This window comes from Panicum hallii, chromosome 3 (genome assembly GCF_002211085.1).
Source record: "Panicum hallii strain FIL2 chromosome 3, PHallii_v3.1, whole genome shotgun sequence".
NCBI classification, from domain to species: Eukaryota; Viridiplantae; Streptophyta; class Magnoliopsida; order Poales; family Poaceae; genus Panicum; species Panicum hallii.
In genome coordinates this window covers 6698310-6715436 of record NC_038044.1, presented here as the reverse complement: position 1 = coordinate 6715436, position 17127 = coordinate 6698310, and the positions used below count along the sequence as shown (strand labels likewise).

The window sequence follows — 17127 nt, the reverse complement described above, 5'->3', positions numbered from 1 at the left end:
GGATGCTTTTAATAGTCACATGGTCGTTGGATTAGTAGACAAGGACCTTCTAACCTTTCTCTTGGATTGCGTCCCGCTTGAACTTGTAGTAGCACTTAGAAATTTTGCAGATTTATATTAGTACTTCCTAAATATTTAGGTGAGGCGTGTGCTCGATAGTTTAAAGTTTGACCAGGTACACTATTTTTCGTATCACATGCTATTTAGTAGGGTGAAATGCCTTCCTTTCCTTGTGGAGTTGTACTCTACGATTTGAACTTTGAAGACCTTGAAAACAAAAGAAAAACACCTCAACAAACATGTGCACGACTTCGTATAACTAGACTGGAGTTAATTTTTCCTGCATAATAAACATGTCCACAACCTCAGGCTTCTTCAAACGGATGTTACAACTCCAAGCTTCTTAAAACTGATGTTAATCTCTTTCCTGCTGCGTAATAAACTTGTGCACAACCTCATGCTTCTGAAAAATGGGGCGAGTCTCCTTCATGCATGATGCATGGTAGTCCTCGCTAAACGGCCCTGTTATGGCTGTGTCACCACTTACCATGTCTCACACAGTATGCCAGCCTGACCGCAAGGATATGGAATCCCACAGATTGTGATTAGCTGGAGCCGTGGTTTTGTGCCGATGGATGGTCTGCTTCTGGTCAGGGTCACGGATCTACCGTATCAGCCGCTGCAGCGGCATAACAGCCTGCTGATTGTGCAAGCTGGTACGGCGTCCACCGACGGGTGACGCGGCCCGGGGCGCAGGCATTGGACGACACGGCGGATGGGCCCCCACCGCCGCGACCGAAACAGCTAGCGGACCACACTAAAAGCACATGCCATCCCTGCACCGTCTTGGTAGTATCCTATCCACCCCACTTTTCTACTATTTTCTTTTCTCTTTTCCAGAATACTACTTTCTAGGCTGTGTTTTAACTTTTATGTTTTCTTTTTCTAGTCTAGGTTTTTTTTTCCTAGGAGAAAAAGGCTGAGCTATCAGCTGCACCTTTCTGTTTCATTTCTCAGAATTGCATTCAAACATTTTTGTTCAGATAGCTTTAGAATTCCGGATTCAACTATGTTTTAAAGGAACAAGTGGGAGAGCACAAGCTTCGGCATTAAGGCACCATCATCCAAGGCCCTCAAGTTGTCTCTTTTTGTAGTCCTTGACCCCCTTTTTTTTTATCTTTGGTATGCGCAGTAATAATCATTTGAGCGCCTACAGCATGCTCTTCTTTTCACAAACTTGTGTCCTCCGAAACCTCTAGTCAATTGTATTGTATAGCCGATAAAAAAAATGTAGTTAATAGCCAACGAATAATCCGTCATCTGGTAAAAAGATGATAACTGCATTTTTGAAGTTTCGAAATAATACATTCGTGATAGGAAAAAATCTATATATTATTGTCTTTAAAAAATCACTTTGTTAGCGACATGAATTGCATGTGCTTGTTGACTAGAACATAACCTAAACTTGGTCTACTAGCTTTCCTGCTACTGAAACATGTTAACGCTTTGTTTCTAGCTTTGATACTTTCCGGAAGCTAGATAGCATGTACGCGACCAGAATCCGAATCGATAAACTCTCTTCTTAGATTTAAGATGCCATAATTTAGGTCAATTTAGGGGGATTATATTTGTAAAACCAGCATATAATACATACGAAATAATTAGTGTGCTAGAGAACATTAGCAACTTTGGTTTTACAAATTATTATAGAGAATCATTGGGAAGAATCATTTGGTCGCATGGAAGGAGCTTATATAAAGATGTTTTAATATTATCATGAGAAACAACTTTATATTTCAGCCACTCGATTTCTTCAATGGACGGTTGTGAGCTTGTGGCCTTTGGCTCTACCAGACTCATGATTTTGTACAATATAATATCGTCCATTATCCACACGTTACAGTGGCGAATGTGATTCATCAAATGCCATTGAATATCTCTTTTCGAAGAGCTCTAGTTGGGGATAAATTGATAGCTTGGCACAATCTAGTAGCTAAAATTTCCGGCCAACAGCTTTCAAATAGAAGGGGTATTTTTACACTAGGACTTACATAAACATGATCATTTCACAGTTCGGTCTATGTATCATTTTTTAATAAACCAGAATACGTCCTTTAGAAATAAATTTATTTGAAACGTCAAGATTCCACTAAAAATAAAGATTTTCATTGGTACCTCCAGCGAGATGTTATTTTAACCAAGGATAATTTAGCAAAAAAAATTAGACTGGAAGTAAAAATGTTGCTTCTACGATTGCAATGAAATAATTAAGAACCTCTTTTCTTATTGTCAACATGCTAAAATTATTTGGCATATTGTTCATATAGCTACTGGGTTAACCCCACCTAAGTCAATATCTTCTATACTTGGACACTAGTTAACTGGCATAAACCAGAAAGATAGATTATTGATTATGGGCGATTTGGTGTACACGTAATGATTTGATTTTTGAGAAAAAACAGTTTACCCCTTTTATGCAGGTTATTTTTAGAGGAGCATATTCGCTACGATTTTGGTCCCTACTGGATACTGAGGAATCAAGGGAGACTGTCCTGGCAAGCAAAGCGCTAGAGGTCATCTCTTTGGATATCTTCGCCAACAATGGATGGAGAAGCAATAAGAGAATTTGCTTTTAATTACTTACTTTAGTTGGTGTACACTTTTATTTTTATTTATGATCAGCTTTGGAGCTGAGATTGCTGTAAAAATTAGCTGCATGAGGTTGCAGAGATCGGAAACTCTCTCTTTTCTGAAAAAAAAAGAATCATAATTTTGTATATAATTTATATTGAGAATTCGAGATCATGGGAGTGCGCATATAGCGAATTTTTTGGGTAGGTGATAGTTTATGGAAGTGCGCAGCTCACAAGTCACAGCTGACAGTTACCTTTTCATTTTCCTAATGTAATCCCACTAACCTAACTTAAGCATAACCTGACCCGGCAAATGCAAAGGCCACAACAACATACTACCGGTTGCGGTGTCAGGCTTCAACTACTTAAACTAGAAAACAGCTCGCCTATCAATGCCAACGGAATCCTTCCAAGACAAAGAAGGGCACAAATAGCAACAGTTTTTTCTTCAGAAAACAACTCTATTTTATATGTACGATAATTGCTAGGGTGAGCCTTACATCATTGCTGATGAAAGCCATGGCCAAACCGTGCGGAATAAATTTTGGGCAATAATGCTTGGCGAGCATGGGAGGGCACTCTGCTTTTGTCTTCAATTCACGGAAAATCGACTGGTGGCCTTTTTTTGTGTGGCTCTGTAGCTTATTCTTTTCTAGTAGGTTCATGAGAAGGCGACTGGGGCCTGGGGGTTTTAGATTCTGCAATGCAAGATTTGTCCGCGTGAATCACAAGCTTCACATCCTTTTCAGTGAGTTTCAATGACCATACAGATGGCCCACATGTAATGTAATAAGTTCAATTTTTTTCTCATTGGTTTTCTGGGAAAATTCAGGTATATATTCAGACATTATATTTCAATGCCTCGAAATCATCCAATACAAAATACCTTTACGCTGGATTCAAATCTGTTCTTTTTCTACCCTTCAAGGCTGGTTCAACCATGTTCATCATTCATATATATATAAATACTCGTAGCAAGCACTACATGAGATGCAAGTGTTCTTCACCAATGCACATTGCTAGGAGACTAGGAGTTTTGGAGAGATCACATGACAAAGAAAAAGCTCGTGTGGAAGAAAGCTTTCCGTTCCAACAATTTGTATACTACATTACTTTTTCTTGGAATTGTTAAATTAGGTCTTACAAAATCTAGGTGATGTGGTTGTCGACAGCTAAACGCATACAGTGACTTTATGAATTTCAAGATTTATCGAGTATAATCTATAGGAGGCCTTTACATGTTAATGAACTTGTGCTAAATTCATACATATGGCTTTCCTCACAGTAACTATTATAGGTAGATAGATGGATATGGATATATGGACCTACTTTAAAATTTCTATAATTATTCTAGCACGTGTTGGAAACTAAAAGTTTTACCCTTTGTAGATGCCTATAACTATTTTGACACGATGTAACAGAACAGCTATAACTTTTTCAGGTTGGACCCGTTCGTTATCCTCTGATTGGAAGACAAAGTTGTATCTTTTACGACAAATTTTCAATTAGGTGTAAGCATGTGCAATGGACTGCAGAAGTTGTAATTTGTTTTACAGTACGTGTTACTCAATACTCATAGATAATTTGTCCCGAAAACAAAGACTTCAGATATGGCGGCTACCCAGACGGCAAACGGTAAAACAGGATCCTCATCAAAGAGGAGAAGTGAAATAAAAAATAAAAAAGAGAGTGGGCTAGCCCACAACAATCAATTTTGGTCACTGGTGACCCATCACGGCCCAAAATTTAGCCCACTCTGCCAAGTTTGGATTGTGCAGCAGCTAGCAACAACAAAGCAGCTAATTCTGCAAGGAATCGGGGACTATCGCTGCAATCGTAGTACTGTAGCAGAAGATAGAATTTTTCACAAAGTTCTATTGAAGCAGTGCAAAGAAGTGAAAGGCATCAAATCCTTTATCAATCCAAATCTACTACAGTATAAACTACAATATCCATGAGGCAATGGTGATTGCATTCTCTCCTGGCTCCAAGATCCAATTCACATCCTTTGCTAGTATATCTTCTTGTCATCTCACTCGTATGGAACATCTCTAATTTGAATCCCAAAATTTAAAAGGATATCCTTACTGATCTAGCTCACCCGATCAACGTCAAATCACCCTGCCTCCAGCATGCACGCCTCTCCTCTTGTGTTCAAGGCGATTGACCATGCAGATGGTGAAACTGTAGCTAGTGTTGCAGCACGTGTCGCTCAGTCGTTTCCCCCGACGTTGATTCGCCGAGCAAATTCAGGTATGTTTCCGGCGCAGGCATCCTGTTTGGACGCCACGAAATCATCCCATACTAAATACATCTACGCTCGATCCAAATCTGCGTGTGTTTCCTATTTTTCTTTTAGGCCGGTTCAACTGCGTTCGTCTGCCTATAAATACTACCCGTAGCAAGAAGAAAGAGAGATCGATGCAAGTGAATTTCACCACTGAACATTGCTACAAGGCTTGGAGAAATCGCTCGATCAGGCAAGAGCTTGTGCAGAATGGTGCGGCTTCCTTTTGCTGCTGGGCTCGCGGCCCTGTGGTGCTTGGGCTGCGCGATCTCCTCCGGCGAGGGCCAGCCCGACTACCGCGCCGCGCTGGCCAACTCGCTGCTCTACTTCGAGGGGCAGCGCTCCGGCAAGCTGCCGCCGGGCCAGCGCGTCCAGTGGCGCGGCGACTCCGCGCTCGCCGACGGCCGCGACCACGGCGTGAGCGCCGCCGTCACACACTTACTACATTTGCATGCACGAGATTAATTAATTCCGTCACTTACCCCTGACATACATTGTATACGCGTGCATGCAGGTGGACCTCACCGGCGGGTACTACGACTCCGGCGACAACGTCAAGTTCGGCCTCCCGATGGCGTTCACCGTCACGATGCTGGCGTGGGGCGTCGTCGAGTACGCGCGCCCGCTCGCGGCGGCGGGGGAGCTCCGGAACGCCCTGGCCGCCGTGCGCTGGGGCGCGGACTACCTGGCCCGGGCACACGCGGCCGAGGAGACCCTGTACGTGCAGGTCGGCGATGGCGACTCCGACCACTCCTGCTGGCAGCGCCCCGAGGACATGGACACGCCGCGGACGGCCTACAGCGTCGACGCCTCCCGCCCGGGCTCCGACGTCGCCGCCGAGACGGCCGCCGCGCTGGCCGCAGCCGCCGTCGCGTTCCGGCAGCTCGACGGCGGCTACAGCGCGACGCTCCTCGGGCACGCGGAGCAGGTATAGTACGACGACACGCGCGTGTGCGCCCATGCATTCACGCCTACAAGGCCACGACACGTTGCAAACACTAACGTTCCATGGTCGTATGATCGTCTGCATGCAGCTGTTCCGTTTCGCCAAGAACCGCCGTGGCCTCTACCATAACAGCGTGCCGGGGGCCGGGGAATTCTATCCTAGCAGCGGCGACGAGGTACTATCATTTACTTTACTTCTCCAAAGTTCCATGGAATTAACGTGTTGTTCTTGATGCTGGGATCACAAATGGGGCAGGACGACCTGATCTGGGCTGCAGTCTGGCTCTTCGTCGCCACCGGGCGTGAAGACTACAAGGCCTTCATCGCCGGCGACGGCAATAGCGGCGAGGTGCAGTCAACGCTGTCATGGGACAAGAAGTTCCTCGGCGCCCAGGCACTGGTCGCCAAGGCAAGCGAGCACTTATCCATGCTAGATTTCATTTAATTAACTAACTGTCTGCCCTGTAGAATTCGAAAGTTACAACATAGAAATAATAATTTGCAATGATAATTGTTCTTGTTTGCAGCTTATCCTCGAAGGGAAGCTGCCGGACGCCGGCAACCCGGCTGTGATGAAGAGGAGCCTGGAGCAGTTCCTCTGCAACGTGGTGCAGCATGGCGTCGACGCCAAGCTCAGCCCCGGCGGCATGCTCTGGATGCAGCCGTGGAACAACCTGCAGTACGTCACGTCGGCGGCGTTCGTCGCCGCCGCGCACGCCGACCACCTGGCGGGCGCCTCGCTCCGGTGCGGCGGCGCGGCGCTGCCGCCGGCGCTGCTCCTCTCGTTCGCGCGGTCGCAGGCGCACTACATCCTCGGCGCCAACCCCGGGCGGATGAGCTACATGGTCGGGTACGGGCCAAGGTTCCCGGCGCAGGTGCACCACCGCGGCGCGTCGGTGCCGTCCATCAAGTCCAGCCCCGGCAAGATCACCTGCAAGGGCGGGTTCGACTACTTCAGCAAGAGCACGCCCAACCCCAACGTGCTCGTCGGCGCCATCGTCGGAGGGCCCGACGGGAACGACCACTACAACGATTCCCGGCAGAATTTTCAGCAGACCGAGCCGTCCACCGTCACCGTCGCACCCATCGTCGGAGTGCTTGCGAGGCTTTTGCACAACTGAGACATGCTCCGTTTTATCCAGGACTCTCAGGAGTGTTGTGCCGAGAGAACTATTCATTTACTCTCAGAACAACATCTTGTAAATTGAAAACGATGACGTCCAATAAATCACTGCTTATTGCTCTCTCCACTCTCTTTTGATGGACCTATTTCCAAAACTGAAATTTTCTCTTTTGATAGTCCGACATGTAACCATTCGATTCTTGTCCACCTGATGGTTTGATTGTAGGGAATCTATTAAACTCACAATTCACAAGAGGTTGTTCTCTGTCAGATTGATTGCAAAATTATTCAGAAGTCAGCATGGATGTTTGACAGCATTCGTCCAGTAAGACGATAATTCTTGTCCACTTGATGGTTTGATTGTAGGCAAAATACTGCTACTTTACAAGATTATCTTAGTTAAAAGCTGAAAGAAAAGTAGAATGCTTAGATAATTATTGGAAAGGTGATGAACTGATGATCTTCATAAAGCAATGCCAAGAAACCGAAGATTAGGACTAGAAAAAAAATAGTAACTTGTCATGGCACAAATTATTTCAATAGAACTTTGCAGTGCAAAATAGTTGGTGAAGAAACCTACTCCCTCCGTCCTGAAATATAAGGTATCGAAGGGTTCAAAATTTATACCTAAGGCATCCTAGAATGTTATGAAAACTAATTATTTCTAGGTTGCCATGAAATTAGCAAAATGATAGTCAAATAAGGCATTAAATGGGGTGCATGCGTAATTTTCTCATCTTCTTAATCTATCATAAAAATGCTAGGATGCCCTATATTATAGGACGGAGGGAGTACTCAGTAGCCTTTGACAAATTTTCCCTTTACCATGCTCATAGCTCTGCATTTCTTTGCCAGGTAATCTTTCCGTTGGAATTCCAGAAGTTTGAGAACAAGTCGGATGCCATTAATCTTAGCTCTGGTATTGATGGACGCCTCACCAGAATGATCAAGAAATGGTGGTACGGGGAGACACTTCTTGTTGGAAAGCCTGAGCATAAATACATTATTGAAAAAGAACTGGTCAGCTTAAGCTCCCTTTTCCCCTCTTCTGCTTGTGTGAAATACATCAACTCAGATTTTGATGTCTCTTTTGCAGAGCATAACCTGCTGATATGACGAAGCTGTCTTGGAAATGTTGTGGGGCCTGAAAAATCTATTGCATACTTTAGTGCCTAAAGAGAAATTAGAGCTGAGTGGTGAGGACAGCAAGCATAGGAAGCCAAGGATTACAATGTTCTTGCAAAAACTGTTGTACGTGAAGTTTAATGTTGATGCTGATGGGATTAGAAAATGCTAGGCCAAATTATTGTGCAAAGCCAACTTGGTACTTTTTGTTGTACTCGGGAGTTGCACTAAGAGAATTTCAACAACAAAGATGTCGAATACTACTCTCTGTTGTTGAAATTTACTATAAGAACAACATCTTGTAAATTGACAGAATGACACCAATGACATCCAACAAGTCACTCTTGGAAAAATGGATCCAACATGAAATTATTCGATTCCAGAATTTGGAACAAGCTTCCATATCCAGACCTATAACATACATTATCTGAACCTCCCAAAAGGGAGGATCACTCTAGCACCAATTGGTAAAGACCTGTGGTTACATTAAGAAGTAGCGACATCAAGCGCCGGTAGACAGTCCCTTATAACATTCGCAGCTTGCTCCAGCTCCTTCTCTGAGATGATGAGTGGCGGTACGAGCCTCACAACATTGCCTTTCCCAGCTGTCAGCACTATGACACCAGCATCAAGGCATGCATCAACAAGAGGACCAGCTGGTACATCCAGCTCGATGCCAACAATGAGGCCAACGCCACGGACCTCCTTTACATGCGGGTTTCCGCTCAGCTTTGTGCGGAGAAGCTGCTTGAAGTTCTCTCCCTTCTTGGACACCTCAGCCAAGAAACCAGGTTTCTGGATTTTGTCCAATACAGTTAACGCAGCCTGGCAGACAAGAGGGTTACCGCCGAATGTAGTGCCATGGTCGCCGTAGCTTATGGCTGCAGCAACCTTTTCCTTGACCAAGACAGCCCCGATGGGGAGACCATTGGCTAGTGGCTTTGCTAAAGTCATAATGTCCGGTGATACTCCATACGCCTCATGGGCCCAGAGGTAACCTGTGCGCCCCAAACCACACTGCACCTGTTTTTTTCAAAACCATAAAGCAACATTAGATTAGAATGTTATCCACTTCACTGATAGATGCGACCTGACAGACATGGAATGCAATCGTGAAACGGTGTTAATTTCAGATAAGAACAGAAATGCAAACTCTCATGTCCCTGTTAACTCGTGGAACGCATCCCTCAAATCTTTGTTCTTGACCCAAAGGTTTAATCGTTCACAACAAATTGTATATAGAATTCTTGAATCAAATACAGTTTAGCACTATCGTGCTATTCTTTCTTTAAAGATGAATAGAACAAAAGGTAGTAATGGCAGAGCACAGCATACCTCATCAAAGACCAAGAGAGCTCCAGCCTCGTCACATGCCTCCCGCAGCCCCTGCAAGAACTCCTGGGTGGCACTATGAATGCCACCCTCACCCTGCACGGGCTCCACGAACACAGCGGCTAGCCTGCCGGACTGTATCACCTTCTTGGCCTCCTGCAAGTTGCCGTACTCCACGAAGGTCCCGCCGGGCATGACTGGCGCGAAGGGCTCCCGGTACTGCGACTTGCTGGTGAGCGCGACGGAGCCCATGGTCCGGCCGTGGAAGCAGTTGGAGAAGGCCAGGAACTCGGCGGGCGGCGCGTCGGTGTCGGGGTTCGCGACCCGCTGGAACTTGCGGGAGAACTTGATTGCCGCCTCGTTGGCCTCGGTGCCGGAGTTGGCGAAGAAGGCGCGGTCCGCGAAGGACGCCTCCACAAGCCGCTTGGCGAGAGCCACCTGCGCCCCCACAGAGCGGAAGAGCAAGGTCAGCGACAGAGAGCTTCGAGAGGAGGGGGAGAGCGAGGCCGCGGGCCAGCGGGGGCAATGCGTCGAACACGTTGTGTGCGGAGGAGGAGTAGGAAGGGGCACGCACCTGCGGCCTGGTGTACTGGACGTTGCTGGCATGGATGAGGGTGGCGGACTGGCGCGCGAGGGTGGCGGTCACGTCGGGGTCGGCGTGTCCGAGCGCGGTGACGGCGATGCCGGCGGCCATGTCGAGGTACTCGCGGCCGTCGAGGTCGTAGAGCTTGCACCCGCGGCCGCCGTCGATGACGACGCGGGAGCGGTTGTAGGTGCCCACGAGGTACCGCGCCTCGTCCTCGACAACCGCCAGGCTCGCCGCTGACAGCTCCCGCCGCGCCGCCCCCGAGGCCGCGGCGGTCGGGGGCGGCGGCGGCGTGGCGAGGCAGGCCGAGACGCGCGCACGGCGGGACGACGGGGCGAGCCGCGCGCCCGAGCCCGAGCCCGCGCCGGAGACGGCGACGGGCGCGACGGCGAGGAAGGACTGGAGCGAGTTCATGGCGGATCGAATTGGACGGGGAGTGCTTCGTCGCGTGGGGATTATAATTACCGGGGTTTGCCTTGCCGGCTGCGTTTGAGCGCGGGGGTTTCCACGAAGATATCCGGGGTCAGGGGGGCCATGGCTTCGGATCGCGCGTGGGTGGGGCCCGCGTGGAAGTGAGACGGAGAGGGGGAGGGAGTAGGTGCGCGCGCTGGGTGGCGCGGTTGGTAGCAGTAGGAGTGCCGTGCGCGCAGCCGTCTCGGGTCAGCCGGGCCTGGTCAGACGTCTGAGGACAAGCACGTTTCCAACTCTGGTTTCCTTCTCGCTAACATAACTGCCAAACTACATCGCAAAACAAAAAAATCTCGCTAACTACCACTGCAGCCCCGGCATAATTGTAGTGCATGCTGACACGGGAAACCTCTTCAAGCGCACGGATCTTTGAGAATTGAGATAAGATGATTAGACATCAGACATCGAAAGCGGATGAAAAGGGCACTCAGATTCACGGATCAAACCGTCGGTTTATTTATCGTCGATGCGATTGCTTTAGCATGTAGTGAACCCCGGCACAAACATCCCAACAAAAATCTGAAGGAAGAAACAAACCGTTGCCATCGTACAGAGGATGGGCTTGTTATTTTTCATGCTGACATTCAATCTCAGAACGAAAGGGCCGGTACAAAATGTAGTGGTTTGTTCCATCTCCCCTGGAGATCGGGGGTGAAGTCAAAACACAGTGGTCCGAGCGAAGTTATTTGCAGCCGCAGCGCCGGGCCAGGTGGCGGTTTCCCTCGTCAACGAGCAACCAAGCTGAGCCTGAGCATCAGGCTTGCAGCTCCAGGCGTTGAAATGAATCAAGGCGAGATTGTGTATTCAGAGTACATCTACAAGCTCTATCCAGAGTCATCAGTACAATAAATGCTCGAAAACATGGTCCACGTTGCGTTGCCACTTGGTCTCGTACAGATTCAGAAGCCTCTCGGCAGGTGTCACTCCTGTAAACGATTTAAAGTTAGCGACTGGTTGGTGGCAAAGGAAACTCATGGTCAAATACTATTGTCTCCGCCAAATGAATGAAGACTTGAAGATGCTGAATAGCGTTGGTGCATTACCTGTTCCCACCGTTTCCTCAACCTCTCTCAAGAAACCAACCTCCTTGTACCCTCTTCTTTCTAATCCATTCTGCATTAGGACAACATAAGCATTACTACAAACAGAAGCTCTATGGCCTTGTCCTTTTCTTAAAGAAAAAGTTCAAAGGAAGCAAAGGGAAAGTAATGTACTAACTTTGGCCAATTTTAGAACTTCTTCAGCTAAATCTCTTACATATCCGTCACGAAATGGTGTCTTAAAACCAGTCACCGGTACCTGATCAAATATTACAACGTAAGACAAACAAAAATTGCTAAAGGTTATTCTTATCTACTACAACACAGTTTCTGATCACAAGAGTGGATAAAATCTATTGGACGGTTGGAATTGTGAGGAAAAACAAATTCATTTTCTATCAAATGGAAGGACAGAGGGCACAATCATCTATCAATACCTTCCGCCTTAGCATCTCTCTTTCCTCCTTTGTCCAATCAAAAGTCATGTCCAAAATGTTTTGTAATGATTCCTCATCGTATAACAGCCCAACCTGTACATAATGAAACATAAAGTGAAAGTCTGGCTCAAACTTTGACCGAAAAATGAAATAAACTAATAATGTACAGTACCCACACTCGTATTAACTACTGTCTGTCAGAGTGTACAGAAATATAAAACAAAGACAAAGGGAACATATCACAAACCCAAAATGCGGGCAAAGCACACAATCTCCTCCACGGGCCACCATCAGCACCTCTCATCTCAAGGTATCTCTTTAACCTAACCTGCAAGCAGAATACAAAGGATACAGTAAGCATGATAAAATAACGATGACAGATGCAATCGTGTAAAGGGATAAAAGAGTAAACCTCAGGAAAAATTGTTGTTAGATGGTTCTCCCAATCATTAAGAGTAGGCAATTCCCCAGGAGCTTGTGGGAGCTTTCCTTGCATAAAATCCTGCAGAATAAATGCATGCCGAATGAGATTTTATTAATGAAAACCAAATACTGTGTCTTCCAACATAATATTTAAAAAAAACTTTAACAACTACAGAAGTAAAAGGACATCAGAGAAAGAAAGAGACCCGAAATGACATTCCGGTGCAGTCAATATACTTCTTATTTCGATACACAAAATACATAGGGACATCTAATGCATAATCCACATATTGCTCGAATCTGCTCCCAAACAAAAACTATAGTTAGGATCATTTCATATGAAAAATATCTTAAGAGTGAAATGAGCCTATCAATCAAATCACTTGCATTCAAGGTGGGGGAGACTAACCCAAATGAGTCATCAAAGACAAAAGGGAGCATCCCTGCACGGTTGTTATCAGTATCTGTCCAGATATGGCTGCAGATAACGGTAATTGTGTTAACAACTACAGATAATGAAATAAGTCATGTATGTTGTGCAGGACTATCAAGTAAATACCTCCTTAAGCTGAGAAATCCATTTGGCTTTCCTTCTTTAAAGGGAGAATTGGCAAATATTGCTGTTGCAATCTGTTAAACGAACAAGCCAGGATTATTTGGGAACTGCAAATAAATGATGACAGAAGATAATAAAAAATACCCACAGGCTGCAATGCAAGGCCAGCGCGAAATTTCCTTATCATATCCTGTTCCGAACTGAAGTCAAGATTAACCTGGATACAGAAGAGTGAACATCAGTCAAGATTATCATAATACAAATCAGTTAAGTTCTCTAGTGAAACAACTTATGTCAGAGACAGTTTCAAGTCTCTTTGAGATGATCTCAAACAGAGAGCAATAATATGTTTTTCTTTGTGAAAATAGCACTCCATACATAAATAGAAAAAAAAATATACTCACCTGCACGGTACATGTCCGGAACATCATATCGAGGCCAAGAGTACCAACTTTAGGCATGTAATTCCTCATTATTTCGTATCTCCCCTACATAGGATACTTGTCTTTGTCAGATTTTATGGAAAAGGCAACAGTTCAACTATGTTGCATATCAGTATTTGAGCAAGGCTACAATGCGAATTATCAGTCTTTTTTTTTTCTCAACTCATGTGCTGGGTAACTAGCAATTTCATATTGTTGTGTCAAGCAATGGGAGATTTACCAAAAGACAACATTTCTAGTGATACCAGTGTCAAGAATGCTACAATTGAAAATCAGAACAAGTAATTTTTGAGAGAGAAAAAGTTCAGAACAAGTATGTCGGGTTGAGGTGTTTATTACAGTCTAAGGACAAAGCAAAGTTCAAAAAAAGTAAGTTTTACAAGGTTAAAGGACAGAATTACCTTCGGCATTATTGGTATATCACTCAGTGCCCATTTTGGCTGAAAGCCAAGTCCAAGAAATCCTATTCCCATTTCCTCTCCAACTGCTTTGACCTACAAGAAGATGCAAATTTTGAAGTCCTATCCTAATTGCACAGAAATGCATAAATGTATTGCAGAAACAGTACATCATCGTATCACATTATACATCAGACTAAGATGGCAAATTGCAAACAGGGCACGAAATATTTTGATCATTTTCCAACAAGACTCTAGTCAGTTGGAAACATGAAACTAGTGTGCCCATCTGGGTACCAATTTTCTAGCAAAGACAAACAAACAAACTCCAACAAGATGCTCCAGTTAAAGGCATAGTCCTCGATAGAATTATCATGGTAGGCAGGCAGGAATGTAAATAAATATTTGGTTTGCAATTTGAGTTTGGGATTTGAATATTTGATAATCTTCTGGCAAAAGAATAGCCAGGCAGGTATAATCTCACAAGTAAAAACACACACAAGCTAATATATAATAAATTCTACTAGATGTTACACAAGGAATGCCATGTCGGTATGAGAATTTACCTGATAAAGATGTGAATTGACCTCTGCACAAGTTTGATGTAATGTTTCAAGAGGAGCACCACTAAGTTCAAATTGGCCACCAGGCTCTAGTGAGATGCTTTGTTTTCCCTACATCCATATAGACAAGTCGAGTTACAAAGATGCAAATAAAACCTGCAGTGCCGTTTTGTTTGGCTGTGGCATCTAAAGTATGAGTGAGAGTGACCCATTGAAATGCATGGACGTTGTCCTTTTTCATTCAAACTCAATTGTTTGTGGATGGTAATGAATGGCGCATTCATAAAAAAGGAAAAGAGCAATGCAACAGTACCTGCTTGAGCCCGATAACGTTGTTCTCTTCCACTATCTTGTCCCAATCAAATCTCTCAGCGAGCCCGTTCAGTATGTCACGAATCTGATCATACTTTATAGGGCGTAATGTGTCAACTTCAAAACCGAACTTCTCATGCTCCGTGCCAATTCTGTAAAAAGGCATACATTTTACGTAGGGGATAAACTGAATATTCAACTGACATATATTTTTTTAAAAGAACAAATACAACGACAGCTTTTATAAAAACCAGAATAAATTGCCAATGCTGAAATAATTTGAACGCAGTTACCAGATAAAATGGTGGTCAAGTAATCACACTCACGAATTCATCCTACTACAGTGTACACACTACAGCAGACTTATCACTCACTACAAGGCACTAGTCCACCATAAAAGTTGGCCACTCCGCAAGCACATGAAACCTCAATTTTAGAGGTAGACAGCATTATTGGCCATAAGAATGCATCACATCTAGTACCAAATAACCGAGAATCACACCTCCACGTGAAACATCCCATCACTAGGAAAGTAACAAAAGGGAGCACAGGGAAGCATCTCACCTCCAATTCTCCTTTGGCTTGCACCCGGAGACGAGGTACGCGACGAGGTCCTCCTTGGTAAGGGGCTCCGTCATCTGCACGGCCTCCTCCGTCGGGGGGCTCGCCGCCACGGCCCCGCCGCGCCTCCTCCCCCTCCCCGGGAGCCCGACCGCCGCGAACCCCGCCGGGCGCCCCCTCCTCCGCGCAGCCGCGGGGCCCGCGCCATCCGGCGACACCCGCGAGACCGCCAGCCGCGACGCCACCGCCATCAAATCCAACGGCCAACTAACCTACCAAAATTCACCATCCCGGAAAAACAAAAGGAGGTCAGCGGGAATCGCGCGCAACCCGATACGCGGGCGCCAGTCATCGAACCCAATCCACTCACCTCGCCCGCGCGGGGTGGTCGGGAGGCTAGGCTAGGGGTAGGGTTCTTCGCCGTCCGCTGCCGCCGCCGCCTGCCGCTGCCGCTGCGAGAGCCGACGAGTAAGAAGAGGGAGGGAGACGGGGGACGGGAATAGAAGACAGCTTGCGGGATGCGGGTTGCTTATAAAGCGGTGAGGTGGGGCCTGGCCGTCAGCGAGACGCCGAGTCCGCGTCAGCACGCCGCGTTGAAGTGCGCGCGGCCCCCATCCATCCGCAGGTGCGGCCGCGGCAGCAGCCGGGGCGGCGGGGGTGAGCCGGTACCCCGGTGAGGTGTGGTCTGACGTCACATGTGGCAGCCCGCTGATTTGGAGCGGCCATTGCTTCCAAATAAAGGGAATTTTTTTTTCTTAAAGTGGTGGGACCGGCGCCCAATGATTCTGCTGTTTCCCAATTCTAAATTTGACGAAAGTGAGGCTGCCGCTGCTCCTCCGATGATTCCACTAGCTTTGCTGCTTCACTGGACCACGGATGACGAATTCCGTGATGAGATGATGCTGGGTGAGATCCTCTGCGGTCGCGATAACTATACATAGCAGCAGACACGCATCCATCTCCTGCTGCTGCTACTTGTTTTTCTTTCCTGATAATGCTGCTGCTAACTTGTTAAGTGCCGGCACGCAAGACACGACTGGGACTCTCTCTCTCTCTCTCTTCTCTTTCTGAAGCTGCGCGGGCACTGCGGGCGCGGGGCTTCGACAAGGACCAGAGTCGGGGATCTTCCGCGGCGATGGTCCAGCAGCGGCCGCGACTGATCTCGGCCGTCCGTCGTGGTTGGCGCCTCCTCGATTCCTACCTATTTCGATTCCGTGTCCTTGTAGTGCGACTAGTTAGGTCCAATGCAAGCTAAAGCTAGGCTCGACGTAGCTAGCCCAAGGTTCCAATCCTGCACGGATAGACGACGCGTATAATCTCACGAAGAAAATCGTTGCGCGCGTGGATACACCTATTTGTTTTACACGCACCTAACTGTACCGAGCGCTCATTCGGGTTACAATGCAAGCCATACTGTGAAAATGAGCAGGTACCGGCAAACCTTTTCATTGTTTCGGGCAGTTCAGCTCTTGCACCGTATGATGAGAATGAACCTTGCCCATCTTCATGGCCAGGTTCAGCCTCCAGTGCCGAACCACTTCCCTTTTTTTTATGATCGGGAGTAGTAGTAGTGGACAGCAGGTACCATGCACATGATGAGCATCATATCAGATGGAGCATGTGGGCTTCACAACAGTGTGCTTCTTGATCCCTCTCGGACACCTGCCTTTTTCTGCCGTGTTATTCTATGCATTCGGGAGACGGAGGACCATGGCCGCAGAACAATGATAAACAATGGGGAATGGGGTAGACATTGTGGCTGCCAAAATCTATTTGCAGGTGTGTTCTTCTTCGATGCATGGCGCGTACAGCTGAACAACCCTCGTGTGCCATCCGATCTTGCTCTCTCCGAATCACACACAGGAGATCATCTCTGCATTTCGTCATCTCCATCT

General features: G+C 46.6%; 3 protein-coding genes across 5 annotated transcripts; 1 reads left to right on the top strand and 2 right to left on the bottom strand.

Annotated features, from left to right (window-relative positions):
* Positions 1–5130: 5130 nt before the first annotated feature.
* On the top strand, positions 5131–6986 carry LOC112885084 (endoglucanase 14-like). The gene is made up of 5 exons (XM_025950762.1): positions 5131–5337; positions 5435–5848; positions 5955–6041; positions 6122–6274; positions 6393–6986. The coding sequence occupies exons 1-5, from the start codon at positions 5131–5133 to the stop codon at positions 6984–6986; spliced, it is 1455 nt and encodes a 484-aa protein (XP_025806547.1).
* Positions 6987–8419: 1433 nt separating this feature from the next.
* Positions 8420–10562, bottom strand: LOC112886150 (acetylornithine aminotransferase, mitochondrial). The gene is made up of 3 exons (XM_025951950.1): positions 10020–10562; positions 9449–9883; positions 8420–9136 (listed from the first exon to the last, which is right to left on the bottom strand). The coding sequence occupies exons 1-3, from the start codon at positions 10443–10445 to the stop codon at positions 8600–8602; spliced, it is 1398 nt and encodes a 465-aa protein (XP_025807735.1). The 5' UTR covers positions 10446–10562; the 3' UTR covers positions 8420–8599.
* A 369-nt stretch (positions 10563–10931) lies between these two features.
* On the bottom strand, positions 10932–15931 carry LOC112886149 (glutamate--cysteine ligase A, chloroplastic). 3 transcript variants are annotated; one of them, XM_025951948.1, is made up of 16 exons: positions 15603–15928; positions 15236–15504; positions 14673–14823; positions 14363–14470; positions 13800–13892; positions 13360–13443; positions 13104–13172; positions 12959–13029; positions 12809–12877; positions 12606–12699; positions 12389–12478; positions 12224–12304; positions 11977–12069; positions 11718–11798; positions 11543–11612; positions 10932–11425 (listed from the first exon to the last, which is right to left on the bottom strand). In XM_025951948.1, the coding sequence occupies exons 2-16, from the start codon at positions 15481–15483 to the stop codon at positions 11337–11339; spliced, it is 1491 nt and encodes a 496-aa protein (XP_025807733.1). In that variant the 5' UTR covers positions 15484–15504; positions 15603–15928; the 3' UTR covers positions 10932–11336. The 3 variants fall into 3 exon arrangements, with proteins under 3 accessions (XP_025807733.1, XP_025807732.1, XP_025807731.1); XM_025951947.1 differs by having other exon boundaries at positions 12224–12478; positions 15236–15499; positions 15603–15931; XM_025951946.1 differs by having other exon boundaries at positions 12224–12478; positions 15603–15930.
* Between the last annotated feature and the right edge of the window lie 1196 nt (positions 15932–17127).